Source organism: Elephas maximus, chromosome 19 (genome assembly GCF_024166365.1).
Source record: "Elephas maximus indicus isolate mEleMax1 chromosome 19, mEleMax1 primary haplotype, whole genome shotgun sequence".
Classification (NCBI taxonomy): domain Eukaryota; kingdom Metazoa; phylum Chordata; class Mammalia; order Proboscidea; family Elephantidae; genus Elephas; species Elephas maximus.
The window spans coordinates 24,458,133-24,474,103 of record NC_064837.1 but is presented as its reverse complement, the minus strand read 5'-3'; the positions used below and the strand labels follow the sequence as shown (position 1 = coordinate 24,474,103).

Genomic DNA, 15,971 nt, shown 5'->3' with positions numbered 1-15,971 from the left:
TCTAAGATTGCAAGAGGGTGGGAAAAAGGCAAAGATAGGAAGTGGAATGTGGGTTTGAAGAACGTCATGAGTATCTTTGGGTGAAAATAGGGAGAGTAGGAGATTGGAGCCAGATCTTCTAGGCTTTGCATGCCAAAGTAAGGAGTCACCATGGAGAACCATCTTATCACAGCAATGCTGTAGGACAAATGGTTCTCAAACTTTAGTGTGCATAACAATTAGGGCTTGTTAAAGCACAGATCCTGGGCTTTACCCCCATAATTTCTGATTCAGTGGTCTAGAGTAGGGCCAAGAATTTGCTTCTTCAATAAGTTCCCAGACAATGCTGGTCTTTCAGAACCACTGCTGCAGAGTTAATGTGTGTGCAGGATGGATTAGAAAGGGAGAGACTAGAGCTGAAACACCAGTCAGAAGATAGTTATACCCACCCAGTAAAAAGTGAGGGACTAATGTGGGCTAAAGGGAAATAAGAAGGTTAACTACAGTCAAGTATGGGAGTTTTCACATGAAAATCCACTTCTATGTTGTTTTTTTCCTGAGTCACCACTTTACAACTGCAGCAATTGCATTCATGGAACATTAAAAAAAAAAAAAATCCTTTGCCATCGAGTTGATCCTGATTCACAGCAACCCTACACGACAGAGTAGAACTGCCCGTTAGGGTTTCCAAGGAGTGGCTGTTGGATTCAAGCTGCGGATCTTTTGGATACCAACCATAGCTTGCTGTAGCTCTTAACCACTGCCACCAGGGCTCCCATGGAACATGAAGGCAATAGAAAACCAAACATAGATTTCTATTAATATGATAAAAGCATTATTCTAAATTCGTTCAAAGTTATGTATTTATTAGAGGAATAACTCCCTTTCAAATCATGTCAAATTATATTATTTCTTCTGGTATTGGGCTGCCCAGCAAAAGGGAACTAAGCCAGGGAGGTGTAAAAGTGAGAACATTCCTTTTAATATTATAAATTACAATAATAACAAGGAATAAAACTTTAAGCTCACTGAATCTAATCAGTTGTCCTACTCTCAGGAAAGAGTACCTCTAGAATCTATCGAAATCCGTGGTTGTATGTTTTATTTGTGAAGGTGAGACTCCTAAGAGAGGTGAGGGCAGGGTTAGGTGCCTTGGAAGGTTTAGAGAACAATTACTAAGGTTTGGAGTTTAGATAACAGCTTATTCAATGTTATTCTGAACTCTGCCATTTATTTCTACTAATTTAATATCAAATAGCTAATTGAGGCAATATTTTTCTTTTACTTTTCCTAGAGATTTATCCTGCAATAAAATACAGTCTATTGAAAGACGTACATTTGAACCACTACCTTTTTTACGGTCTATGTAAGTTACAAATAAGACTTAATTCTATTTAGAATCTTTATAAAATCTAATTGTAAATCTTTTTGCTGTTCATTTTGAAGTCTTAAACTTGTGTTAGTGGAAAGCTACTAAAGTTATGTAGCAAATCCTTTTCCACTGTGGCAAAGATTAGTGTGAGGATTATTACACAGATAAGAGGGAATCATTCTAGAGCACTGGTTCCCAACTGGGGCAATTTTGCACCGAGGGGACATTTGGTAATGTCTAGAGGCATTTTTGGTTATCGCCAACTGTGAGTGTGCTACTGGCATCCTAGTGGGAAGATGCCAGGAATGCTGCTAAACATCCTACAACGCACAGAACAGCCCTCACAACAACAAGTTTGTTGTTGTTATTTGTGAATTCCCGTTGAGATGGCCATGATTCATGGTGACCCCATGTACAACAGAACAAAGTGTTGCCTGGCCCCATGCTATCTTCATAATTATTGCAAGAAAACTTTACCTAGCCCCAAATGTCAATAGTGCTAAGGTTGAGAAACCCTGTTCTAGAGAAGTAAAGATCACTTAATCTAGGTACTTACTATTTACTGTTTTGTACCTAAGATGTGTAAATAGGAAGGAATAAATCATAAGCAAATATCTTCCATAATGAGATTTCCTTAGTGTCTGGAGGGAGTGTTGCAGTCAGTTTTCATCACATATAAATTAGAATCGTTGCCAAAGGAGGGGTGTTCTGAAAGAATACCTTTATTTATTTATTTATTTTCTCTTGTTTGTGTCTGTTTGTAGAAACCTTGGTTGCAATTTAATCACAGAACTTGGCTTTGGAACGTTTCAGGCCTGGCATGGAATGCAGTTTTTACAGACGTTGTAAGTGGGATAGAAGATGGACACATGGGAAGAGATTATGTGTGAAAACATCAAACTGTATCAGTTAGCTGGGTGTATGAGCAAGCAGAAATTCTGAAACATGTATGTCTTAAGATCGATTTTTTCAAATGAGGAAACTAAGGCACAAAGAGGCCAAGAGAGTTGTCTAACTCATATGTGGCACATTCTGCTTGCCCTAGTACTGACCTTTGGCGCGGGCACTAAATTCACCGAGCAAGTAGCACGCAAACTAGCCCTGTCGTGGGGATCCCAGTGCTGCTGCTCGGGTGTGTGGATGGTCCTAGGAATTCCACTTTTGAATTTAACTTTCATTCCAGCTCACGTGTAAAGTTCCTCCCTGCTCAAATGTATGCAATGTGTAGCCACACAGCACAAGGCTTAGCACAGAGTCCTCCAGAGAGCGAAGGGTTGGGGTGCTTTTTCAGCCATCAGCTTCTTTTAGACTGTACAGTAAAAAGAATTCTGGAAACACGCCAGAGTGCGCTTCTCTCCCTAGCCACCATTATTTTTCAAACAGTATATATCCTTTTCAAAAAGTTACGAATTATCTATGCATAGAGAGAATCTCTGAGGGATGAAGAAAAACAGTGTTTGTTAAGGGATAGTGTGAAAAGTGTTAATAAGGAAAACACATTGCTCTAACCTAATTCCAAATGCCTTCTTTCCTGACTACTCTTCAAACAAGAAGTGTGGGCTTTATTCTCTTTCAGCTTGAAAATTCTGTGATTTCTCTTTGATTCCAGCCAATGATAGTGGGTATGTTCACTGACCTTAAGGGAAATTTGGACAAAAGATGGAGCTTGTCCTCTAAACCTGACTTTGGAAAAGACTGCCTGATGGTTCAGCAATCCATGTCACACAGTTCATGTCAGGTGTGCCTGGAACCAAATTAACATCCTGCGGATGCCAACCTGTAGCCACCTGCCCCACCGTTAATTTGCTGATGCTGAACTTGGGGAAAGGAAGCTTAAGGGTCTCTTTTTCTTTTGTTGGCACCGGAGACTCTTATGAAGAGTCTATGATAAGAGACCAGAGAGCTGGGTGGTTAGCTCCCACACCAAGAAACTTTGGTAGCTTCAATAACAAGGTCGTAATGTCCCTGGTAAGAATTGTTTTCACTGTAATTATGTAGGCAACATAGGGGGAAAAGTGGATATCACACTTTAATTAATGAGATCAATGAAAAACGTTCACTGACCACTGTGTGTCAGGCACTGTACTAAGTGCTGGGTGTACAAAGAGGAATGGGACAGGACTTTGTCCCCAAGAGACTTTCAGAATGGAAGAAGGAAGTGGAGGTTGATGAGAAAACATAGAAGAGCCATGCTAGGATCCGTGCGTAGGGTAACAAGGTAGGGGGATGACAAAGGAGGGGAAAGGGCTGAGCACTTAACCACTGTGCCACCAGGGCTCCTTTTTAGCGGCATACCTCGATTCAAATCACATTTTTATTCATTTATTTCCAATACTAAAAAAAAAACAAACACAGTGCCGTCAAGTCGATTCCAACTCACAGCACGTAGGACAGAGTAGAACTGCCCCATAGGGTTTCCAAGGCTGTAATCTTTACAGAAGCAGAACACCTCATCTTCCTCCAGTGGAGTGGCTGATGGGCTCCCACCGCCGATCTGTAAGTTAGTGCTTAACCACTGTGCCAACACAGGGCTCCAGAGGAAGGGTAGGAGATTAGACAAAATTCATAGAAAAAAGTGGATAGAGGAGAGACCAACTTTCGTATCTCAAATTTCTGTGTTCATCTTAAAAAACAGAGAAGGGCATTTGCTAAATAGTAATGAAAGAATTTGAGCTAGCTAGTATTGGAAAGAAAACCCTGGTGGCGTCGTGGTTAAGGGCTACAGCTGCTAACCAAAGGGTCTGCAGTTCACATCCACCAGGTGCTCCTTCGAAACTCTATGGGGCAGTTCTACTCTGTCCTCTAGGGTCGCTATGAGTCGGAATGGACTCAACGGCACTGTGTTTGGTTTTTTTTAGTATTGGAAATAAATGAATAAAAATGTGATTTGAATCGAGGTATGCTGCTGAAAAGGAGCCCTGGTGGCACAGTGGTTAAGTGCTCAGCTGCTAACTAAAAGGTCGGCCATTCGAACCTACCAGCCGCTCCAAGGAAGAAAGACTTAGCAGCCTGTTTCCAGGAAGACTACAGCCTTGGAAACCCCACGGGGCATTTCTGCTCTGCCCTATAGGGTCCCTTTGAGTTGGAATTAACTCGACAGCAACGAGTATACTCCTAAAACTAATACAGAGGCATGTTGAAAAGATTGGCACAATTGCCACAATGTGGGTTGGAAGCTGGGCTCCTTCTTTGTTTTGGATCAAATTTTTCTAATAGGTAGTTTGCCACAGGTGAAATATAAGCTTTATTGCAACTGTTTCCAAAGGCAAATTGCCAAGAGAAGATGCTACCTCTGAAAAGCTAAGTAATTTTATAACCTGTGTGGCACAGCACTGGAGCGTTTACAAGTTGGAACAGTGTTTTTCCTGCATTAAAAACGTTTTCATAAAAAGGTCCCAGCGGAGGTGGGTTTATCTTGAATTGAACAAAGCTTAAACCTCAGGGTCCCTTACTTCCAGAGAAACCTTCCAAGGTCCTAGGACGGGCCCTAGGGGTTTTTGTACTTACACTTTTGCACTTTTCTATTAAAGAGAATTTACAAATTAGATAAGCTTCAGACTGAACAAAACCTAGGTTCCAGCTAATTATAACCCAGTAAATCTCCTGAGAAGGAGCCCTGGTGCCTCAGTGGTTAAACGCTTGGCTGCTAACGGAAAGGACCGCAGTTCAAACCCACCAGCGCTCTGCGGGAGGAAGATGTGGCGGTCTGCGTCTGTAAAGATGACAGCCTTGGAAACCCTATGGGGCAGTTCTGCTGTGTCGCGTAGGGTCACTGTGAGTTGGAATCAACTCGACAGCAGCAGAAGCAACAGCAGCAGCAGCAGGTCTCCTGAGCGAAGCCTCTATGTCGTTACAAACCCCAGCTGAACACATTAGAAGTGTAAAGAGTCAGTCTTCTCTGAATCTGAAATCCGCCTCAAAGACGTGCCAAGACCTTATTAGTTAAGCAGCGCTCTCTGAATAGTAGCAGTAATCATATCTCTTTCAGATGAAATCAGGGATGAAATACATTGTGGAAAACAAGCAGGGGTGGATAATCCTAAATGTTAAGTATGCCTTTTATTTCTGACTTTAAAGTGCTTCTCCTTTATTCACCTAAACAGGTCCAGACTGGTGGCTAATTAAAAAAAAATTCTTTTAGTCAAGTTTATTGGTTCTAACCATACAAGCTCCATGATTTTAAAAACGGACAGATTCTACAACATAGAGAGGCTATACCTTATTCAGATAGAGCATGTTTACATGCTGACTTGTCTGTGACACATCAAGAGAGAATAAGTTGAAAATCCAAGCCTAATTCCTGTTGAATTATTTGCCCCACTACTGACAATATCAATGAGGTAGGTGAGGCCACACTCTGAAGGCCAGTTGAGCTTCATCACAGAGATTACCTACCACTCCCCCAGTCAACTAGCATCGGTTCCCTTTAGATAGAGGTAGACACACAAAAGATAACACACTTCGGGATGTTGTCATCACTTTTTGGTGTGCACTGGAATCCTGGCAGCTTCTTCTTAGAAAGGCATGAACATTAAAGATGAAAAGAAACAACTTGGGTCTGTTCCTTGGAGTAATTTAGGGTAGCTGTTTAATTTGTAATGGTTCAAAAGTGTTTAGACTGTCACACCCAGCAAGTATTACACTTGTCTTTTTCCATCTTTATCTTGTTCTTCCCACTCAAGCTATCTTCTTTTCTCTCTGAAGCTTAGTAGTTCTTCCTCTGCCCCATGATATTTCTTTAAAACCTATACTTGTTAGGTATTTCTTATTATACTCCACACACTACACTAAGTAGTTTTACCTATTATACCAAGTAAGATGGCATGCATAACGGTCTTACCATTACGCCTGGCACATAGGAAATGCTCAATGCATGTTAGCTCATGATGTATCTCATTTTCGTTTTCTCAGTAAGTCTTGTGATATAGATATTATTATCCCCATTTTACAGATGAGGAAATTGAAACTCAGAGATGTTGGGTAGCTTGCCTGGGTACACACTGTTAATAAGTGGGCCGAGCCACTGAGGAGATTCACAGCAATTCTCTATGCAGCTCTCCACTCCTTGTAATGTGAGTGTATGAGGGCAGTTTGACTTTTTGTGCATTGTGTCTTGAAGTTGCTTTCTTACTTGGACAGGACCGTTAGAGCAGAGAGCTTCATTTTCCTATGAAAACCCCATGGAGCCCCTCACCATGCCATCCCGGGGTAGGCCTAGGATTTGTGCTCACTGGCCAGTGCAGATATGACATCGTTACCTCTGAGCACCTACTCTGTGCCCAGCCCATGCTAGGTGCTTTACACATGTGCTTTCATTTAATCTTCAAACTACCTTGTGTGAGAAATGGTGCTACATAAGGCTCAGAGAAGTGAATTACTCAAGGCACTTCACCAGAAGGTGGCAGAGTCAGAACTCAAACCCAGCTCTGCCTGATTCCAGGGCCCTTGCTTCCTCTACTGTTCCTCTCTGCTTCTTTGTACACCGAGTCAGAGAGTCTTCTTCCAGGCTGTTCTCCTAACTTCAACTCAAAGATAGGCTAACCATTTCAGGTTCTTTAGGCTTTGCCCCTGAGAAAGTTTCTGTGATGTCATCAGAGGTCTTGTATTGAGGAGCTTCATGTGGGCAGTCATGTTCTCATGGCTCATGGATCTATGTGATGAGTAAAGGAAAGGGGTCACTCCATCCCCAAGTACTTTCAGACATATCAGAAGAAGGTCTAGGTCACTCTGCTTATTTTTTTGATTACCTTCCTCCAAGGAATCGTTTTTCCCCTGCTTGTCTTGAAATTCTAGAATAGATAGTTTGGGAATTTGTCCTATTTTTAATTTATTTTCACTGCCTGCTTTGGATATTTTTTCAGCTAATGCTGTTAGAATTTCAGGACACTCAGGACAGTGATGACAGGCTTCGGTCCTCAATTCTTCTCTGTGTATTCAGTTAATAGAAAGGACACATAACCCATCTGTCTGGACCTGTGTAGAAGAATTGGGAGAAAAAAATATAAGAAGTAAGAAATGTTCCCTTATGTTGTGAGCCCCCTTTCATCTGTACCTTTGTTCTATAGCAAAAGGCCTATGCAAAATATTTGTATTTTCTACCAAAGACACAAGGGAACAATTAGACCAAATGACTAATGGACCATGAGTACTACAGCCTCCACCAGACAGAGTCCAGCACAACTATATGTTGCCTGGCTACCACCATCAACTGCTCTGACAGGGATAATGATAGAGCGTTCCAGACAGGGCTGGAGAAAAATGTGGAGCAAAATTCTAACTCACACACACACACAAAAACAGACTTACTGATCTGATAGAGACTGAAGAAATTCCAAGAGTATGGCTCCTGGATACCCTTTTAGCTCAGTAACAAAGTCAGTCCTGAGGTTCACCCTTCAGCCAAAGATTAGACAGGCCCATAAAGCAAAATGAGATTAAATGGGCACACCAGCCCAGGGGCAAGGAAAAGAAGGCAGGAGGGGAAAGGAAAGCTGGTAATAGGGAATCCAGGGTTGAGAAGGAGAGAGGGTTAGTATGTCATGGGGTTGATAACCAATGTCACAAAGCAATATGTGTATTAATTGTTTAATGAAAAGCTAGTTTGTCTGTAACCCTTCATCTAAAGTACAATGAAAATAGATTTTAAAAAATTTAAAAGAAAAAATCCTTTGGAATTTATGTATATATATACATATATATATATAATCTTTCATACATAATTATTAAATATCAACAGTAAGCTTTATTGGAAATGTATCTCCTAAAAAATATATTTGTATTTTATTCTTCTAATAAGATACACTTTAAAAAATAATTTAGAAAAATATTTCTTGAACTTTGACTTTGGGACAGGCTCTGAGCTAATAAAAAGTATTGCCACATTTTTCTCCGATAAAGATAAGCCCATGAATATCAAATAGGCAATAGGCTAGGAGTCAGGAGTTCTCGTCTCTGAACTCTTTAACTAGCTAGCTGTGGGACCCTAAACCTATTCTGCAACCCCACTGCACCTTAGTTCATCTCTAAAATGAAGGGACTGAACCAGAAATGGAAATGATCTCTAGTGCATCGTCCACTGTAATTCTGTAAAACCATTAGCCTCATTTAGTTTGTCCAAAAGACTTGCAGAGTCCCCCAAACGTGAGCTGTTAAGTCATTTCTCTCAACCAAGCACAAGCTTGGTGAAGGGAAGAATGCTGTAAAGGCAGGAGGAGGAAAGAGGATAATAGAGAGTGTCCCCATATTTTGATTTCATTAGGGGCAAATTTGAGCATCCTAATGCCAGTTGCAGAAGGGCTGTTTAATTAAGAGGAAACACTAAGCTGATGGCTGTGAGGTCATGGATGATCTGTTAGGAAAGATCAGAGGCTGAGCGGGACCACAGTAGTAGGTTATGGACAGAGTGGGAGGGAAAAGTAGAACAAAATTCAGACTCATAAATAAACCAGACTTACTGGTCTGATAGAGACCGGTGGATCCCCTGAGAATTTGGCCCTTAGACACCCTTCAGACTTGGAACTGAAATCACTCCCGGAGATCACATTACAGCCAAACAGTAGACAGGCCTGTAAAATAAACAGTAACACCAGCGAGGAATGTACACCTCAGAACAATCAGCCACATGAGACCTAAAGGGCAGCATTTGCCCAAAAGCAAAGTTCAGAAGGATGGTAGGGGCAGGAAAGCTGGGCGAATGGACATGGGGAACCCAGGAAGAAGGGAGAGAGTGCTGACACATTCAGGGGTTTGCAACCAATGTCATGAAACAAGCTGTGTAGAAACTGTTGAATGAGAAACTAATTCGCTCTGTAAACTCTCACCTAAACGAAAACAATGTGTTCAAAAAAAAAGGAAGGAAAGAGCAGAGGTTTGGAGAACTGAGGTAATCTGGGAGGAAGAATACAAAACTTTGGTACACTGTGTTGGCTGTATATTGCTTTGGGAACCCTGGTGATACAGCGGTTGAGACGTCAGCTGCTACCTGAAAGGTCGGCGGTTCAAACCCACCAGCTGCTCCTCGGGAGAAAGAAGTGATAGTCTGCTTCTGTAAAGAAGCAGAAGATCAAATACAGCCTTGGAAACCCTATTGGGCATTTCTACTGTGTTCTGTAGGGTTGCTATGAGTCAGAATCTCCTCCAGGACAATGGTTTTTTAATATATATTCTCTAATTGTCATTCTTAATGGCTGGGGGAAAAGTAGGCAGGGAGAGATCCAAAGCTGGGTGGGCTCACTTCCACAGTGCCCATCAGTGAACTTAAAGATTTTAAAAAGACAAGGAAAAGGAGCCCTTGTTTGGGGAACCATGCTCAACCAGACATGTGACACATTCTTTCCCTTTATAACATCTTCCTGAATATTAACTACTGTTTTAAATCAAACTCATTAATACTACTAAAATAAATCTGGAAGAATGCACTAGACTAGAAAGACTAGGGGAGATCACAAGGCAAGAACAAGCTAAGTGGCTCCCAGACACACCACTTACTAACTCTGACTTTGGGTGAGGAAGAGTCTTCGTCCCCCTTTTCTCCATCTACCAACACACCTGATCTCTGGACACTGGCACTCTGTGTACTGCAAGATGGTTCTTTTTTTCAAGGAGATATAATTTGCCTACCACAAAATTCACCATTTTAAAGTGTGCAGTTGAGGGGTATGTTGACAAAATTGTGTAACCATCACTACTACCTAATTCTGGAATACTTCATCACCCCAATAAGAAATCCCATACCCTCCCTCCAACCTCTGGCAACCACTGTTCTACTTTCTTTTCTGTCTCCATAGATTTGCCTGTTGTGGACATTTTGTATAAATGGAATCATAAAATATATGGCATTTTATGTCCAGCTTCTCTCAGTATAATAGGACAAAGTAGAACCGCCCTATGGAGTTTCCCAAGAGTGGCTGGTGGATTCAAACTGCCAACCGTTTGCTTAGCAGCTGAGCTCTTAACCACTGTGCCACCAGGGCTCCATGTATCAGTACTTCTTTCCTTTTGATGGCCAAATGATGTTCTACTGTATGGTTATGCCACCTTTCGTTATTCCATTCATCATTTAATAGCCATTTGGATTGTTTCCACGTTTGGGCTGTTATGAACAATGCTGCTGTGAACATTTGTGTATAATCTTCTCTGTGAACTACAGCTTTTAATTCCCTGGGGCACATGCCAAGAAGTGGAATTGCTGAGTCACACTGTGACTCTGTGTCTACATGTTGAGGACCTCCAACTTTTCCACTGTGATTGCCCTTTTTTACATTTTTACTACCAATGTATGAAGATTCCATTTTCTCAGCATCTTTGCCAATCCTTGTTATCTTCTTTTTTTTCAATAACTTTATTTCATTTTTTGTTGTTGTTGATATTATCTGTCTTTAAAGCCATCCTAGGAAATGCGAAATGGTACCTCATTGTGGTTTTGATTGGCATTTCCTTGATGGGTAAATGATATTGAGCAACTTTTCATCTGCTTATTGGCCATTTATATATCTCTTTGGAGAAATTTCTATTCAAATCCTTTTCCCATATTTCAACTGTGTTATTTGTCTTTTTATTGTAGAGTTGTAAAAGTTCTTTATATATTGTGGATATAAAAACAAACACACCAAACCAGTTGCCTTCAACTGTAGGGTTTCCAAGGAGCAGCTCGGGGATTCAAACTGGTGACCTTTTAGTCAGCAGCTGAGCTCCTAACCATTGTGGCACCAGGGCTCCATACTGTGGATACTAGACCCTTATTCCCCGGATGGTGCCAATGGTTAATGCGCTTGGCTACAAACTAAAAGGCTGGAGGTTCAAGTCCACCCAGAGGCACTTGGGAAGAAAGGCCTGATGATCTCTGTCTGAAAAATCAGGAATGGAAGACCCTTTGGAGCCTAGTTTTACCCTGACATACATGAACATAGATGAACGAAATATTTAGTCATGAGAGACAATTAGGGAAGAGAAATTAGAAGAGAAAGTGTAGTTCTCATGAGGCTCTCCCAGATGAGGAGATGAAATTCGAAAAGATTTATACCTATGTTTAATGCTCTCAAAATTGAGGATAAAAACAGCTGCTGTTTTCAACCTCATTTTCTTCATACAGATTAAACATAGGGTTTGGAGTCAGACAGGACTGAGTTCAAATCCTAAATCTGCTTCTTATTAGCTTGGTGACCTAGGACAAATCAGATAATCTCTCTGTACCTCAGTTTCCTCATCTGTAAAATGGGGTAATGATAATGTCGACCATATAAGGTTATTGTGAGTTTCCAATGTGAAATGCTGGTCATAATACCTGCAAGTTCAGTTGGTAATACATGTAATAATTATTATTCCATAATGTTCTACAAAAGTACCCTAATGATTCTTGAATAGAGTTAACCTAAAGGCAGTTTCTTTTCTTTCTTATTTTTTTTTTTAAGAATTGAGGAAAAATTCAATTCTACATTTTGGAATAAAAATTTGTGTAAAAATGAATATTCATTTTATTGATGTGTAAGCAAAATGTTATTTATTTATTCAACATATTTACTAACCACCTGGTAAATGTCAGGCACTATGCCAGGTACAAGGATGACACCAATGGCAGGTTGTGGTCCCTGCCCTCAAGAAGCTGGCAGTCCAGGAGACTGACAAGTAAAGGTGATGCCATCAGTGTAACAAGGGCTGTGATACAAGAATGCACCTGGAGTGTGTGATAGAACTGTGGCTTCCCCAAGTTCCTCTTCTTAGATTTACCCTCTTCCCCTTTGGTACCAAGGCCAAAGTATTGGTCCTTTTTTTAAAATTGGGCGAATTATGCCATGGAATTGTTTGAAGTTGTGAACACTGAAATGAAAGCACCTTGAATTATGGAGGACACTGGAAATAGTATTTCCTACGGAGCAAAGGCTTCCTCCCAGCATAGTCACTTCCAGGCTTTTCTGGCCGAATGAGGTTACAGGTTTCTTCCTGAAGTTCTTTGGTGTATTTTTTCTTTGTTATCCACCTTTCTTTTCTCACTCGCTCTCTTTCTTTTCTCCACTTATCTTCTAATTCCCAAAGGAAGAATGCTTTATGGATTCAAAGGGTGATTTATAGCTTAAGGCAGAAAATGATTTTTGGTTTTTTTTACCTGCAATTTCCGTACAAAAAAAAAAAGAAAAGAGTATAAACTTTCATGGAAGTCATTGAAAATGCAGATAATTTTAACTCCATTGCATTTTTCCAGAGTTCTCAATCGTAATCCTCTGACAGCCATCGAAGACTCGTATCTTTTTAAATTGCCAGCATTAAAATATTTGTAAGTATTGCAACAATCTCATGGGTTATGAGATGATTTTGATTCTTCATTTTTACTTTCATCAAAAATTAAGTATTTTGCATTTAGGCTAAAAAGACATAATTTTCATTTGGTTATTGAAAAAAGTTATTGGCGAAGAAAAGGATTAAGAAAGGATGTATACTGGGCAAGACAGCAACAGGGGAAGAGAGCAATGTTGAAGAACACATAAGGATATGGTATATGCAGATAAATGTAGAACTGTCATTTATTCAAAAAAGCAAAGAGGTTAGGGTGTACATTATAAAAAGAGCAAGGAATCAGGAGAGCTTAATACAATAGGGGAATGAGAAGTGGGATAATGGTAAAAGACTCCAGGTTCTACTGTTCTGTGCCGACATGATCCATTTGATGATGCAAATAAACTTGAAGAGCTTTCTGGAGCTATCTTCTGTGGCAAATAAACTCAAGCTAGCTTGTTTTACAGAGAAGCCAAAATTGAAGTAATTACCTGTCCTTCAGTATCTTTTGCAGTATAGAATTTTTGTCTTTGGGTTCATATCATGAACGTTTGGTCTTTCTCCTTCAGAGACATGGGAACAACACAAGTGTCACTTACAACAGTTGAGAACATCCTCATAATGACACTCAAGTTGGAAAAACTGTAAGTCATGTTTTTCTTAGACTTTTTTTCAGGTTTATTTTATCATTTTAAAGTCCGTTTATTGAGGTCTAATTACATGTTATCAAATTCACCCTTTTTAAGTGTACACTTCGAGTTTTGACAAATAAATACACTTACATAACCACCACCACAATCAAGGTTAGAATATTTCTTTCATCCCAAAAATGCCCCCTGTGCCCTTTGCCATCAATCACTTTCTGCCGCCAGCAGCCCCTGGCAACCACGTATCTCGTTTCTATCGCTGTTGTTTTCCTTTTTGCAAAATATCTTATAAATGTGTTCATATAGTATGGAACCTTTAATGTTTGGCTTCTTTCACTTAGAGTAATCCCTCTGAGATTTGTCCGTGTTGTTGCATCTTTCAGTAGTTCACTCCTTTGTTTTGCTGAGTAGTATTCCAGTAGTATGGATGTATCACAGTTTGTTCATCCATTCATCAGTTGACGGACAGTTCGATTGTTTCCACCTTTGGCTATTGTGAATAAAGCTGCTGAAAACACTCGCAGGTCTTTGTGTAAACACAGGATTTCATTTCTTCGAGGTAAATACCTAGGAGAGGGATAGCTATATCACATGCTAAGGGCATATTTAGCTGTATGGGAAACTGCTAAACTGTTTTCCAAAGTGGCTGACCATTTTGCTTTCCCACCTGCAGTGGATGAGAGTTGCTATTGCTCTGCATTTTACCTAATGTGTATATTTCAGAAACCCTGGTTGGCGTAGTGGTTAAGTGCCACAGCTGCTAGCCAAAGGGTCGATAGTTCAAATCCGCCAGGCGCTCCTTGGAAACTCTATGGGGCAGTTCTACTCTGTCCTATAGGGTCGCTATGAGTTGGAATCGACTCATTGGCACTGGGTTTGGTTTTTGGTTTTTATGTATATTTCGGTCTTCGAAAAAGTTGTCACCTTTTCTGTACATTTGCAAATAAAAAGGTTGTTACAAATAAGATTTAAAAAAAAGTAAAGACAGCTCAGTACAAATATACCAATACTGTCTATTAATACCTGTACACTAGTAGTTGTGTAAAGTATTTCACTGTGGTTTGAATTTGCATTTCTCTAATACTCAGTGATGGTGAGTGTCTGTTTATGTTCCTATTTGCCATTTGTATCTTCTTTAATGAAGTGCTCACATCTGTTAGAATTTTGTACTGGATACTTTTCTTATATTATTCAGTTGTAAAAGTGCTTTATATCTTCTGGATTATATATCCCTTCTCTCAAATGTGTGTTTTGTCAATATTTTCTCCCAGCCTGTGGCTGCCTTTTCATTCTCTTGAAAGTGTCTTTTGAAGAGCAGAAGTTTTTAATTTTGATGAAGTCTAATTTAGCAATTTTTTTTTTTGTATATGGCTTGTGCTTCTTTTGTGTCTCATCTAAGAAATGTTTGTATAACTCAAAGTCACAAAGATTTTCTCCTGTGTTTTTTTTCCAGAAGTTGTATAGTTGTGTAGCTCTTCCAATTAGGTCTATGATCCATTTTGAGTTAATTTTCATATATGCTATGAGCTAAGGGTCGAATTTATGTATTACTATTTGTTGCATTAAAAAATGTTTTTGTAGGGCCCTGCTATAACAGTTGATTACACAGTTTACTGAAGCTTATTTGTGCCATCCCCCTCCAATAAAAAAAAAAAAAAAAAAACAGGCTAAATAGAAATCTGCTGTTACGCTAAAGCTAGTTGAGGGGACTCCGTGAGATGAGTACGGAAACAGGCCCTGCATTTAGCCATCTGTTCCAGATGCTTTTGTCAGGTCACCTCCTTGATTCTTCTTACCACATCAGAGCCTACAGGTCAGTGCTCTGGCCTCGTCTTCCTCAACCACCTGCAGCATCTGCCACAGTTGATCCCTCGCTTGTCAGCGAGATGCCATCCTCTCCAGATATTCAAAGTTCCCATCTGCAAACCAGCTTTCTCACTTAGTTTATACTAGGAAGGAGGGTTCAGTCTTCTCTTTCCATGACCATAAGTAGATGAGGAGAATGCTATCATTCTCTGTAGCCATGTGCCACCAAGGCCATGAAGAGATTAGAGCAACTGCCATCCTTGAGTTCATTACGGAAATGCCTTAGGAGTTTAGGTTGGGAGGAGATACTTCTGAATTAAACTGGAGATCAGTGTCAACCAATTCTAATCCCTATCCCCTTTATTCTAGGCATACCATACCCACTGCCGTCCTTACCCTTCTGTTGGGCACCTCTATCCTCCTGTTTATTTACCATATTCAAGAGCAGCAGTTGACCAATTGGTCCCCATCCAAGCGGCCAAGCCATATGCCCCAAGAACTCCTTCATGGAACTGGACAGCAGGTCTAACTGCTTCCATGTACTACTGCTCTCTTTACCAGGGGGCCAGAAGAACTGGATGGTAGCTGGCTACCGTTACTGAATATTTTGATCAAGGAATCTGTAGGGGAATCATGATCAAAAGGGGAAAAAATTTGGAACAGAATTTTAAATTCTTATGGAATGCAAACCAGACCTCTTGAGACTGGAAGAACCCCAGAATCTATCACTCTCAGAAAATCTTCAAACCATGACCCAAAATTATTCCCTGAAGTTATCTTTAAACTAAACAACGGTTTAGCTACATCAGTAAAGAATGTTCACCATGAGTGTAGCACTCTTTTAAAGAATTATCTGTATGTGATCAAATTGACAACAATAACTATAAAGCATAGACAAG

The 15,971-nt window shown here is 40.2% G+C and overlaps 1 protein-coding gene across 1 annotated transcript in view; it reads left to right on the top strand.

Annotated features, from left to right (window-relative positions):
• Nucleotides 1-15,971, top strand: part of LOC126063114 (leucine-rich repeat-containing protein 37A2-like) — a 309,607-nt gene that overhangs the window by 157,023 nt on the left and 136,613 nt on the right. Inside the window, exons 9-12 of the mRNA XM_049861289.1 lie at nucleotides 1,274-1,345; nucleotides 2,116-2,196; nucleotides 12,549-12,620; nucleotides 13,189-13,263. Coding sequence (XP_049717246.1) covers nucleotides 1,274-1,345; nucleotides 2,116-2,196; nucleotides 12,549-12,620; nucleotides 13,189-13,263 — 300 coding nt within the window. The remainder of the gene's footprint in view (nucleotides 1-1,273; nucleotides 1,346-2,115; nucleotides 2,197-12,548; nucleotides 12,621-13,188; nucleotides 13,264-15,971) is intronic.